Raw genomic sequence first — 14,098 nt, forward strand, 5'->3', positions numbered from 1 at the left:
TTTTTTTTTTTAATTTTAATTTTTTTTTTAATTTTTTTATTTATTTATTTTTTTTATCATTAATTTTAAATTTTATCTTTTTTTTTTTTAATATTTTTTTTATATATATATGTAAATTAATGTAAAGAGACTTTGGTTAACCTTCCCCCACACTTAAACTAAATAACACAAACTCACAGAAATCAAACAAATAACACAACTAACTAAACAAGACAAAATGAAAGCATTAAAGATAAGGGTGTAAAAATGCAAATCTGATTGGGTTAGCGATTCCAAAGTCTCCCTTCGTTGAATGCTTGGGTTGCCTCCCAAGAAGCGCTTGATTTAACGTCTTTTAGCCGGACGCATCTTTCCTTTAAATTTCCCTCGGCTCCATTTGAACCTAAAATCAAAGAAAGAAAAATAAATCAAATATCAAAAGTAAAATACACAAACACCAATATAAACATAAACAAAAACAAAAATAAAAGGATTAGCAAAGTTACTAATCCCCGGCAACGGCGCCAAAATTTGGTGCGAGAATTACTTGACACACAAATTAAACCCTCTTTTTGACAATTGTAGTATAGATGTAAGTAGGGTATCGTTCTAGGCCGGGGATTAGGAGGGATTGCTAATCTATTCTAAATTAATTTAAAAATATTAAATAAGACTCAAGGACACAAAATTAGGCTAAAAACTCTAATAACTCGAAACACACTTAAAACGACTCAAAATAATGAAAACAATTAAATTAAACACTAGGAACTGAAATGGACGGAAATTAAATTAAAAGACTAACAATAAAGAAAAGTAACTAAATAATATAATTTAATAATGGATGGGTGTTTGGTTTTGATGAAAAGTAAATTAAACTTAATTAAATTACAGAATTGATAAAAACATAAAATTAAGGTAAAATGATAAATGACGGACTAGCTAGAGGGTTCTTCTCCACACATGACACATATGCAACCTAAATTGATTTTCAGTTGTTCTTTCAATAAATTGTGAATCTCAATACTCCAGATTAACCGTGAACAACACTTTTTTAATCTTCAAGTTTTCCTTAAGTTATTGAATTGGACGGAAAAACGCATACAACAATTCAAAACATTCTTCAAAAGTCCCCTACGTGAAAAGCACAATAGAGATACAATCAAAGATCATTAAACTTTGTGAAAACTATAAACATTGACGAGGCATTCGTAACTATGAAAAGCATGATACTCTTGCCAAGAATTTACTTAACGTGATTGTGACTAGCAACCTTTACTACTTGTGAAAATAAGTTCATAACGATTAGGTGAAATTCACTTATATTCTAGCATCAAATTCATGCATGTAAATTAAGCGTGCACTCTCAACCAACATACACAAATCAGTTTTTATACGAACGGATAAGTAAATTGAAATCACAACTTATGAAATCACAACCGAAGGTAATCAATTCATATTACAAATATATTCATGGCTTTGAATTAACCTCTAGCCAAAATAAGTTTATTTACACATTATTAATACAGAAATAAAATAAAAGTAAAATATAGATTTGGAGAGAATTAACCAAAAGATAAGTGCTTCTGTTTTGCTCTTCCAGTCGCTGCGCAAGGGCCGACTGCTCCTCTACCTTGCTTCACGCTGCCAAGAGCAGCAAGAGCTCTCGGTTCTCTCCCTCTGACTTCTGTCCGCACAGTTTTCTGTGCTGCCCGTGCCTTCTCGGTTTTCTGCTGCCGCAAGGCAGCTGTCTCTTCGTCCAGCCTTCTCTCCCCGCGTCAATCTCTCCCCACGCTGCCCACTTTGACTAACCTCTGGCTGCGCCAGTCTCTTGCTGCCAAAGGCAGCACCTAATCTCTCCCTTTCGTTACTGACTTGCTGACCAGTCCTTGCTCAAGCTGCCAAATGGCAGCCCCTATTCTTTCCTTCTGTGGACTGTCAGTCTCGCTGCCAAAGGCAGCTCTCTGCCTTCCACCAATTCCCCCTTGTCTCCCACTTCTTCTTCATATATTTCTTTTTTTTTTTTTTTGTGCTGTCACATTTCTCTTCTTATTTTATTATTTCCCTCATGCCTTTGTTGCTGCTCTCTCCACCCGTCAGTCTCTCTCTATTATTTTTCCATTTTCTATCCCCCGCACCGTTTTTCTGTGCCTCTCCTTGGATTCCTCTTTTCTGACCTGCCCTCCAGTTGTAATCCACTAGGTACTGGAATCTGCAATGAAAACTGTCAAGGCAACTCATGCTTACCAAGATGCTCACAACATCATTGTGCTCCCTGCATTCCATATGCTCGCTGGCATTTAACAAATTCAAGATAATGCCGACAAGGGGTGCCAATATCATCCCTCGGTTTATATTTTTTTTATTTGTTATGAAATATTATGTGAAATTAAATCAGATATCGGCATATCGATACAATTAGGTGTCTTATTCCCTAGTGATTTTAAAATTGGATCAGGATGGTCCAACATGTGAAGAAAGTATGGAACAAATCCTATAAACACAAAAATAACGTAAATAGCTCAAAAATATAAGGAACTAACTAAGAAAAGGTGAGTGAATTCGAAGTAAAAATATATATAAATATGATCCGATCAGACGGCACATACAGATTCAGAGTCGGCATGAGTGGAGGCGAGAGAGAGAACGCTTATGTGAGGATAGATAAGGAGAAGAGAAACACGAAACGGCGAGAGAAATAATATGGGTTTTTTAGGGTAGGTTACCCAGAAAACCATTTAACTTAAGGAAAAAAAATGGAACTGTAAACCCTGAACCGCCAAGCCCCTAACCGATTTTTGTTTACTTTTTGGCCTAACTTGCATCGATCTTCCACCACTTAGTGCCTAAGCACCGCCTAAGCCGATTTTTAGAATAGTGAAATAATTAAATGGAGCATGCACTGCAAGACTTGTTTTAATAGTGCAAAGCTGAGTGGCCTCTGTCCGAACAAACTTGAATCTTGCGTGGAAAGGAAAAAACATGCTAATGTCCCAAATTTAAGCTATGGCTCTTCTACAAATATCATATTGGACAGTACGAATGTACTTTACAAATGATAACACTGAAGAAGATTCAAAATTTTAAATAAGAGATGCTTGGCAACTTCTTCAACGAATGTCTAAATATGCGTTTAATCATATTTATCGATAAGCTAATATGACAACAGACATTTTTATTTCGTCAAGTCATGGTTACGATCATTTTTTTAATACATATTTCAATGTAATTTTGACTCTGTTAAATTGTGTAATGTCTTTGATATCTTAAAAGAAAGGGTAAATCGTCAAAATGGTTCCTGAGATTTGCTTAACTCATTACTTTGGTCCTTGAGATTCCAAATCGATAAAAGTGGTCCCAGAGATTGTCCACCATCCATCATTTTGGTCATTCCGTTAAAAACTCCGTTAAGTGCCCCGGATCTCTTGGCCGGAAGTTTAGGCAATTTTCAAAGCTTCGTAAATCAATCGTTTCTTAACCAAATTCGACCCATAATATATCAAAATGAAAATAGGAAAGTATAGAATAAGATTATACCTATTTGAAGCCCAATGGTTGCCGGAGATTGTCGGAAAATAGCCTCAAAATTGACTGGTCCGAGTAAAAACTTGAAAACTCGCCGGAAACTAGGTAAACTTTAAACGTTCAAAACTTCTTCAATACTCAACTAAATCAAGTGATTCAAACGCGAAAATCATACTTCTCAACGAGACGAAAAGAATAGTACCTTCTTTGATGGCTAGCTCACCATGGTTTGGTCGGAAAACGGCTCGAAAGTGACTAACTTGAGACCAAGACAGCCACTTTCGAGCCATTTTCCAGCCAAACCACGGCCAGTTAGCCATCAAGAAAGGCACCATTCTCTTTGTCTCATCGAGAAGTATGATTTTTGTTTTTGAATCACTCGATTTCGTTGCGTATTGAAGAAGTTATGAACGTTTAAAATTTACCCAATTTCCAGTTAGTTTTCAAGTTTTCACTCGAACCAGTCAACTTTGAAGCTATTTTCCGTTAATCTCCGGAAACCATTGGGCTTCAAAATATGTATAATCTTATTCTACACTTTCCTATCTTCATTTTGATATATTATGGGTCGAATTTGGTTAAAAAACGATTGAGTTACGAAGCTTTGAAAATTGTCCAAATTTATGGCCAAGAGCTCCGGGATATTTAACGGAGTTTTTAACGGAATGACCAAAATGATGGATGGTGGACAATCTTAGGAACCACTTTTATCGATTTGGAATCTCAGGGATCAAAGTGATGAGTTATGCAAATCTCAGGAACCATTTTAATAATTTACCCTATAAGAAAATGAATCAGATAGAGACATTCCACGTACCTTTCTTATATTGAAAGAAAAGAAAAAACTATGCATAATAGGTAGGTTGTTGTCAACTGTATAAATCAAGTAATAAATTATCAAACCTAATTTGGTAACCAAATATCGAAAAGGCATGGCCAATTAAAAGGGCTGCCAAATCATCATTTTCATCATTTCTTCACCTCAATGCCTACAAAGTCAAAATAGTAGGTGCCAAAAACTGCACTCTGTATTTTTTTTCTTTTTTTTAACAAATAATATTATTTATACTAAAATGTAAGTGAGTAAACTAAGTTTGATAATGAGCTAAGTAATAATGTGATTCAAAATTCCTTTTACAAGTAAAAAAAAATATTATTAGACTGTAATGCCAAATGGTTGGACTGTGTATCCTTTAAATTCTTAAAAAGATTAATCAACTTTTTCTACGGGAAAAAAAAAATTACTGGAAATACAAATATGGAAAATACAAAAAAGAAAAAGAAAATGTTAATATTTGAGCCAGCCAGCAGCCAGTTTTAAGCGAGTGAGCGTGACAACATTACGACGTCACTTGGGCGTGGATTTTTATGTCCATGACTAAGCACTTGTAGTAGGTGAATGGTGTCGTTTACTAGAGTCACCAACCAAGGGACGAGTAAAGACTCTGCGTTAGGTGAAGCGTCCTACGTGGCAGCCAACTGGTTGGTTTTGGGCTAAAGTGTGCCGCATGTAACCAAATCCAAGTCGCTTCCCCAACCCACCAAACATCCCTCACCCATTACATAACGCCACGTGTACTAGAGAGTGAAGACAACTAATAAATTGTGTACGTGGAATGGACTGATTGGTCTGTTACTTCGGTGACGGCCAGGTGGATGCAAGAGTTTGTCGTGTTTGCAACTCGTAGGAATTGGACATGTTCTGTCATTGGCAAATAAATTAATACCAACCAAGTCCGTTTCCCCCACCACACCTGCTTGTATATTTACTCCAACCAAAACCCAAACCAAAAACCAGGGAGAAGGTCGTCTGAAAGAAACCAACCCAATCCCTACTACCAATTTTCTCTCACATTTTCCCTCACTTTCTCACCATCCAAACACATATCCAATGGAGCACCATCGCAAAGATGATGAGTTCATTTTCCGGTCCAAACTCCCCGATATTTACATCCCAAACCACCTCCCTCTTCACACCTACTGCTTCGAAAACATCTCTCAATTCATGGACCGCCCCTGCTTGATCAACGGCAACAACGGCGACACCTTCACCTACGCCGACGTCGAGCTCACCTCCCGCAAGGTCGCCTCGGGGCTCCACAAAATCGGCATTCACCAAACCGACGTCATCATGCTCCTCCTCCAAAACTGCCCTGAATTCGTCTTTGCATTTCTCGGCGCCTCCAATATCGGCGCAGTCGTCACCACTGCCAACCCCTTCTACACTCCGGCCGAGATGGCCAAGCAGACAAAAGCATCCAATGCCAAACTCATCATAACGCAGTCGGCTTACGTGGACAAGGTGAAGGACTTCGCACTTAAAAACGACGTCGAGATCATGGTCGTCGACAGCGCGGAAACTGAGGAAGACGGTAATACTTATCGTCACTTCTCGGAGATGACTTCGGCGGACGAGAATGACATCCCGGCGGTGAAAATAAACCCCGAAGACGTCGTTGCGCTGCCGTATTCTTCTGGGACGACGGGGCTACCTAAAGGAGTTATGCTGACGCACAAAGGGTTGGTGACGAGCGTGGCGCAACAGGTGGACGGAGAGAATCCGAATTTGTATTTCCACAGTGAGGACGTGATCCTCTGCGTGCTGCCCTTGTTCCATATCTACTCCCTCAATTCAGTGTTTCTCTGCGGACTCAGAGTTGGGGCGGCGATACTGATCATGCAGAAGTTTGAGATCACCAAGTTGTTGGAGCTGGTGGAGAAGTACAAGGTGACGATTGCGCCTTTTGTACCTCCGATCGTTTTGAGTATTGCCAAAAGCCCCGACTTAGACCGGTACGACTTGTCATCGATAAGGATGGTGATGTCCGGTGCGGCGCCGTTGGGGAAGGAGCTTGAGGATACAGTGAGGGCTAAGTTACCTAATGCCAAACTTGGACAGGTAATTCAATTGAATAACGTCTTTAACTGAATTTCTCTCTCTATATATACCATATTTCCTAAGTGGTTGAGTGATTCTCATCCTCAATCATGTTTTTGTAATTCTAGTCCGGAAAATGCTATAAATACCATATTTGTTTATCAACTTTATTTTCGTGGGGCCATGATTTAAAATTTGAGTAAGAGTTCTGTTAGTGGTTGATGCAAGTGCAAGTCGTAAAATGTCAACAGTTAACAATAACTTATGTATTCGTGTGTGGTTGATTGAGTTAGACTATAGAATGGGTTAATTACTAATTATGTATCAAATTCAACACAAACATAATACGTTATAATCATATATATAAGTTGAGCTTAAAACTTCTCGTTTAAATATGAAGATGAATTAATTTAAAAAAAAAATTGATAGTGAAGGGAGCGGTTTAATACCACAAATTGTCTTATATTATATGTCCCCCTTTAAAACTGTGGTCCTTTTATGTGTATCCATTTTTCAACCATATATGTCATACAGTTTTTGTTATTTGTACCCATTTGTCAACCATATATGTCATACAGTCTTTGAATATGAAAATAATGGTGTGAAATAATATACGTTGAAATTTGTTCAGGGGTATGGAATGACAGAGGCTGGACCTGTGCTGTCAATGTGCTTAGCATTTGCAAAGGAACCATTTGAGATAAAATCAGGTGCGTGCGGGACTGTTGTAAGAAATGCAGAGATGAAAATTGTTGACCCTGATACGGGTGCTTCGCTTCCGCGAAATCAAGCTGGAGAGATTTGCATCAGAGGTAGCCAAATCATGAAAGGTACACAGAGTGGCTACTATTCCATTACAATAAACCAATAATTTCCTTACATATTCTTTTATTTATCTTCTTCTCAAGATTATAGTATTAATTATAATCTAATTAATTAGTTCATTTGTTTTTGGATCTTGCTGGCTTTTATTTTATATATATATATATATATATATATGTGTGTCTGTCCCATGATTCTCTCCCCTCCTCTTTCTATCATCTCATCTCACATTCTCTATTTTGTCTTTCTCTTATGAAAAAGATGTTGATAGACTTAACTGTGACCCTTCAAATAGGAAGGTGAGGAAAAAAAAGAGGGAAGAGAATCCTACTTGATCTTTTAATTCATGCATGGTGGTGTATTTGGAAATATAATCTTGCTTGGAAAATAATTAGGATTGTACTTTAAGAACCGAGCTATGAGTGAATTTAGTATTGGGTTTTTTTTTTATTAATACCCCACATATTTTTTAATACACCTCACATAAAAAATTATTATTAAATAACTTATATATCCTATTATGAAATGACTATTTAGGCCACATTTGAATTTAAAAAATAAAATTATTTTCTAAATACACCCCAAATTGTTTTTATATATTTTTTTTCAAGCTCTCAAAGTCACTCCAATCATCCATTGTAGAACAAAACTCTAACAACTACCAAACAAGATGAGTATGGATCGATATATATACGTGAAATCTAAAATTCCTAATTGATAGAAATCGATGAAGTTTATTGAAAACTAACCCCGCAAAATGGACAAAAATATTTGTAGTTAATTGAATAGAGAAACCCTAAAAATCTTAATTGATAGAAACTCCAAAATGGAATAATTAAAAATTGAAAAAAGAATATGAGAAAATTTTCATTTCGTACTTGATTCGAGTTTCTTAATAGATGATAAACCATTTGAGAAACCCATTAACTCGACATATCTCAAGTCCAACAATTCCAGATTAGAGGAAAAAGTGGAGTCCTCAAAGATGCACAAAGAAACAAGCAAGACGATACTAATGGAGTTTGGTCAAACTTTTTCTTCATAAACCGTAAACCCTAAACCATTGATTTGAAGATGAAGCACTTTCTCTTTACACCTCATAGAAATTTCTACCCATGATCATTCGACAATACTCGTTTCTAAAAATGGCGGAGAAGATGAACTTGTGAGACGAACAAATGATTTGATTTGGATTTTAAGTGGAGAGTGTGAGGTATATGTAGAAAGTGTGGGGTGTGATAGAATTGGAAAGTATGTGGGGTGTATTAAGATACATTTTAGTCTAAAATGTAAATATGCGGTGTATTAATCATATGAGGTCTAGTCAACAAAACGTGGGATGTGAATAAAACAACTCCTTAGTATTTAGTAGTAAATTTCCCGTTAAAGACGAATTTGAATCATATTATTGCTAGAATATTGTGAGGCTAAGCCCATTATTTCCATTTTAGTGTAAATAATATCGTTTCTTAAAACAGAAAATTCAAAACTTACAAAAATGAATTTTTAAATAATTTCAGGCCATGTTGAGATTTTCTTTAATCCTTACATAGATAATGCGTGTCCATGTTGAGATTTTATATAAAGAAAGATTATCATTTTGTTATCAAGAAAATCATTATGTTGCATTCTCATTCTATCAAAGTTAAATTATGAATCCATATAATAACTCATTTAATTAATAGTTAAGATGTGACTAACCCCATCCATTCAGATAATATCTTTTTTCAAAAAAAAAAATTAATAGTTAAGATGTATGAGTTAAGAAACATAACTTTTTGAACAATCAATCTAAATACTAATGAATGAATAATAGAAAATATTATTTGTTGAAGGGACTATAACTTTGTGGAAGGGACTATAACATTAAATATTAATTTATCTTGGTTGTCTATGGGTGTACGAAATTTATTGGTGAAAGAAAGGTAATAGATTGTGTTTGGGTGGACGAAATCATTGGTGATGGGCTGGGATTAGGATTTCTATTTGTTTATTATTTTCGTAGCTTTACACTATTTTCGTAACTTGACTGGGTTCGTTTCGTACAGACACACGCTTATTTCCTTATCGATTAACATTTTTTTTTTGAACAAAATATATTATCTAAAGGGATGAGTTTTTTCTCATAATAGATTAGTAATAATATGGTTCAAACTCGTATTTTATGAGAATTGAACATATGACCTCTTACTTACAAGTGAAAAATAATATTAATATGTCATAATACTAAGTTCAATCGTTAATATTTTTAAGATGACTCATTACATTTTATATTTACTAAAAATATAACTTTACCCCTTAAAAATGAATTTTCTTTACCTAAAACCCAAAATAGTTTTTTTTTCTCTAAATTAAACTCAATGACTAGACTCCACGTAAACAATAACATTCCTAAAATGCCCCTAATAACATAATATATATGACAATTAACATTATAAAATTTAATACATGTTAATAGATTTAGTGTAAGGTATATTGTAACATCTCACATCGTCCAGAGGAGTGGATCCTGTAAGCCTTATATGTATATTCCCATATCTACCTAGCACGGGGCCTTTTGGGAGCTCATTGGCTTCGAGTTCTACCGGAACTCCAAAGTTAAGTGAGTTCACGCGAGAGCAATCCCATGAAGGGTGACTCACTGAGAAGTTGCTCGTGAGTTCTCATAAACAAAATCGTGAGGACGTGGTCGGAGCCTAAAGCGGACAATATTGTGCTACGGCGGAGTCGAGCCCGGAATGTGGTGGGAGCCCGAGCCGGGATGTGACAATTTGGTATCAGAGCCAATTCCTGGCTAGAAGTGTGCCGACGAGGGCGTCGGGCCCTTAAGGGGGTGGATTGTAACATCTCACATCGTCCAGGGGAATGGATCCTATAAGCCTTATATGTATATTCTCATCTCTATCTAGCACGAGGCCTTTTGGGAGCTCACTGGCTTAGGGTTTCATCGGAACTCCGAAGTTAAGCGAGTTCGTGCGAGAGCAATCCCATAATGGGTGACCCACTGAGAAGTTGCTCGTGAGCTCCCAAAAACAAAACTGTGAGAGTGTGGTCGGGTCCAAAGCGGACAATATCGTGTTATGGCAGAATCGAGCCCAGGATGTGGTGGGGGCCCGGGCCGGGATGTGACATATATGCTGTGTGGCAAAAAAAAAAGCATTAATGTTATAATTTCAAAAGAAAACTAATGAAAATGGTTTGAAAACTTTGAGTTTTAACCAAAATGACAAAAAGGTATTATAAGTGAATAGTACTATGAGTGACTGTTTAGAGTAAAAAAATCCTTAACGTAAATAATGTACCTATTATTTAATTTACCAAAATAATTTACTTATTGTTTAATTTTTATAAAAATAATGTAGCTATTGTTTAAAAGAAACAATGTATCTACTAGTTTTTTTTTTTTCAAAATAAAGTACCTGTTATTTAACTTTTATAAAATTAATGCACCTATGTGTAATTTTACAAAAATATAATTTACATATTGTTTATTTTTTATGAAAATAATGTACCTAAATGTAGTTTTAAAAGTTGTAAGAGGCTAAATTTAAAACATCATTTTATTTATGTTTATTTTTTGTTTTATTCATTTAAAAGTTCGAAAAAGTTATAAATGTGTGAATAGTACTTGGTTCTGACATTTTTTGTGGATCTATAGTCCGGGCGAGTTCTAAGGGAAAGAGATGGATCTCTTCTATCAAGATCACCGAATCAAATGATCCGGATCCTAGAAATTTGATCAAATGACTAAAAATATGGGTTATTTTAAAAGTTATAATAATTTTAGCCGTTTGATCAAATTTTAAAAGTCCACATCACTTGATTCGGTGATATTGGTAGAAGAAATCCGGGGAGGATCTCTTTCCAGTTTTAAGACAATATAAAGTGTATCAAAGATTTTCTTTAACCAAAAAAATAATAATTGACCAAAAAGATATATGCATGTTAACATAGCTTGGGGCTTATTGGTGAGCAGGTTATCTTAATGATCCTGAAGCAACGGAGAGAACCGTAGACAAACAGGGATGGTTGCACACAGGTGATATAGGGTACATCGACGGTGATGACGAGCTCTTCATCGTCGACCGATTAAAGGAACTCATCAAATACAAAGGGTTCCAAGTGGCTCCGGCTGAGCTTGAAGCCATGCTGATTGCCCATCCCAACATCTCCGACGCTGCTGTTGTACCGTAAGTTAACCTGTACCACATTCTACATGGTTATGTCTCATGCCCTTATAACTGGTGCGGCGTGTTACCAAACTATCTATCAGTCTATGGAGATAACGTTTGTATAACTTGTATAAAATGTGTTTGATTCAGTATGAAGGATGAAGCTGCAGGTGAAATTCCTGTTGCATTTGTTGTGAGATCGAACAGTTCCAAGATCTCCGAAGATGACATCAAACAATACATCTCAAAACAGGTACCATTGTTGACTTGTATATATTAGTACTCAAATACAAGCAGTTAGTAAATTAATGTGTTACACACTCGTTTGAGGTATTCACGACTTTACTACTTGAAGCGAATGAAAGCCTGCTGGTTAAACTACCAGAAAATTCCACATGGCTGAGCTAAACCAGTTAACTCAGTTAGATATGACTACATTGATGGATTAGCCGAAGATTAGGTATATCCCAAGAACATACATGTGGTAGTATCAAATCCAGCCGATTTTGAAATCTGTAAAAGAGAGAAAAATCTCGTTAGTCAATTCTTATAATGGTGCAAGTACTTATAATGGTGGAAGGCCTCTCTAGATTAGATAGTTGTGAACATTTTCTTCAAATATTCCTGACCCGAGCTACATTGGTGATTATTCGATCATGGCCTCGAGTCCAAAAGTAAATATTCTGAATCATTTAGTTCTAAACCCATTATTATTTATCCGAAATTTCTTGTGCCAACTCTCGTGGATTATATTCTATTTTGTTCTTTCTTTTGGAGTGATACTTGGGCTTGTGTTATCTATTGTATTGGTGTGTATAATTGGATGGCCTTACCAGGTGTTGATTGGAACTATAACTTTGTAGGCATCTCTATATCAATGGTTTTTTTTGTTTTGGTACTGTTTACTTTTGAATTTCTCTTTGTCCTGAAAATAAATAAATAAATAAATAAACAATCCTTCTGATCGTTTGCTGCATTATATTACGTGCAGGTGGTCTTTTATAAGAGAATAGGTCGGGTTTTCTTCATAGACAAAATACCCAAGGCTCCTTCTGGCAAAATCTTGAGAAAAGACTTGAGAGCAAAGCTGGCTGCAGGCCTACCCAATTAGGGTTTCAAGTGACAAGCTAAACCACACAATATCAAAGACTGATTGTGAAGATGAAACACATATCAGCGTGTGGGCGCGCTATTTTCCAAAATGGAAAATGGGAAATCAAGATGGAAAGGAAGAAACTACAGTTGTTTTTAAAGTGGTGATTTTTCAAGCCGTTGTATGTGCTCCAATATCTTCCTCTTTGGGACCAACAAGAATCTTTAACACAGAGAGAAGTTGTAGCCTTTATTCAAATTTGTTTATGTATAGGGTGTTCCATGATATTCACCAAATAGACATCAGAAGTGTTTGTAACATTAAATGGTAAGAAATGTATTGTTTCAAATATGATTCATTGTGGTGTTGCTTGTTATTTATATTATTTATTTGGATAAATTATATAAAACTACCTTAATTATGAGTCACATTGCAATTTCATACATCATCTTTTAAACATTGTAATGTCATACATCAACTTAACAATTCATTGCAATGTCAACCCTCTATTAATTTTTTTGTTAAAAGTACGGATCCACTACTCAGCCAACTAGATTAAAACATTAATGAAATATTATTTAAAAATGTCAAAAATCAGAAAATTCAATTAAAAATGCAGTTGGTACAGATTCATTGTCTCTTTCTTCTTTACCATCTTCTCTTCGTCTAGTACATGAAATATTAAAGGGGTTGGCTTATGGGTCAAAATCAACAGAGAAAATAGTCACTTTCTTCCCATCCACCATCATCCTCCGAGCAAACAGTCGTGGGCCATCGCTGCTCAAGCCGTCGTGGATTAGCAAAGGATAAACTGGCCAAGTCGCCGTCGATGCTCAAACGGATGCTTTATATGAGAAATTGGCGAACCTAAGAGAAAAAAAAAATGGAGTGTTAAGTATCATCTTCTTGGCCACTGGATTTTTATATTGGAATTTGCCCCTGAAATAATACGTACAAGAAAAAAAATTAAGAATTTGAGATTAGCTACCCTAAAATAATGCCAAACCAGATCTTCTCCACTCCAGCCACCGCCCACCGCCGTCGCCCCATTCTATTAGCAGATCCCCACTTTCTCTCTTCCTTTACTAAAAAAATTTAGGAATTTGAGATTGGCCACCCAAAACAACAAAGCAGTAACCATGGTAGTGTTCAACAAAGAAGCAACCATAACGTTGGTCTGGATCTAGAGATTGACGACGATTAAATATGTCGGGTACGTGTTTTTGCATGAATGCCATCGCAGCGGCCGGGATCAAAAATTGGTGTTTCTCGGCGACGAAGGACTCAACATCAACTTGGCGGGTGAGCTCGAGCTCGGCGTGGTTGCAGAGAAGCCCAGGTGTAGCTTATGGACGATGGCGGAGGAGGGGTGTCGAAGGAGGTGCGGCACTGTGTTTCAGTGATGAAGGAAGGAAAGGGGGCGGGATGGAGGGGGAAGAAGGGTTGGGATGGGCCCCACTCCTTTTTATTTAATTTTTCTTGGCATAAAAAATAATATATTTTTTTTAAATTGATTATTTTATAATTTTATTTTTTATCTACCTGTTCTGCCACGTCAGAAAAATATGGACCTCATGCTTACCATATCAGCATTTAGCAAAAAAATTAACAAAAAAATTAACGAAGCGTTGG

General features: G+C 36.2%; 1 protein-coding gene and 1 long non-coding RNA gene across 2 annotated transcripts; one reads left to right on the forward strand and one right to left on the reverse strand.

Moving 5' to 3' along the window:
* The first annotated feature begins 4,786 nt into the window (after window positions 1–4,786).
* LOC114820472 (4-coumarate--CoA ligase 2) lies at window positions 4,787–12,824 on the forward strand. The gene is made up of 5 exons (XM_029091143.2): window positions 4,787–6,400; window positions 7,011–7,209; window positions 11,178–11,391; window positions 11,524–11,626; window positions 12,365–12,824. Exons 1-5 carry the CDS (start codon window positions 5,393–5,395, stop codon window positions 12,482–12,484), a joined length of 1,644 nt encoding a protein of 547 aa, XP_028946976.1. The 5' UTR covers window positions 4,787–5,392; the 3' UTR covers window positions 12,485–12,824.
* Window positions 12,825–13,021: 197 nt separating this feature from the next.
* LOC139190335 (uncharacterized) lies at window positions 13,022–13,870 on the reverse strand. Its single transcript, XR_011574489.1, has 2 exons — window positions 13,455–13,870; window positions 13,022–13,333 (listed from the first exon to the last, which is right to left on the reverse strand). It is a non-coding gene; the product is annotated as an uncharacterized lncRNA (long non-coding RNA).
* Between the last annotated feature and the right edge of the window lie 228 nt (window positions 13,871–14,098).

The sequence above is a fragment of the Malus domestica genome, chromosome 13, assembly GCF_042453785.1.
Source record: "Malus domestica chromosome 13, GDT2T_hap1".
In the NCBI taxonomy this organism is placed as follows: Eukaryota; Viridiplantae; Streptophyta; class Magnoliopsida; order Rosales; family Rosaceae; genus Malus; species Malus domestica.

What these genes read in the sequence shown, in the direction of transcription:
- LOC114820472 (XM_029091143.2), top strand. Translation starts at nt 5,393, where the DNA reads ATGGAGCACCATCGCAAAGATGATGAGTTCATTTTCCGGTCCAAACTC. An exon ending in CTAATGCCAAACTTGGACAG is followed by an intron (nt 6,401 to 7,010) that starts GTAATTCAATTG and finishes AAATTTGTTCAG; the next exon opens with GGGTATGGAATGACAGAGGC. An exon ending in AACAATACATCTCAAAACAG is followed by an intron (nt 11,627 to 12,364) that starts GTACCATTGTTG and finishes TATTACGTGCAG; the next exon opens with GTGGTCTTTTATAAGAGAAT.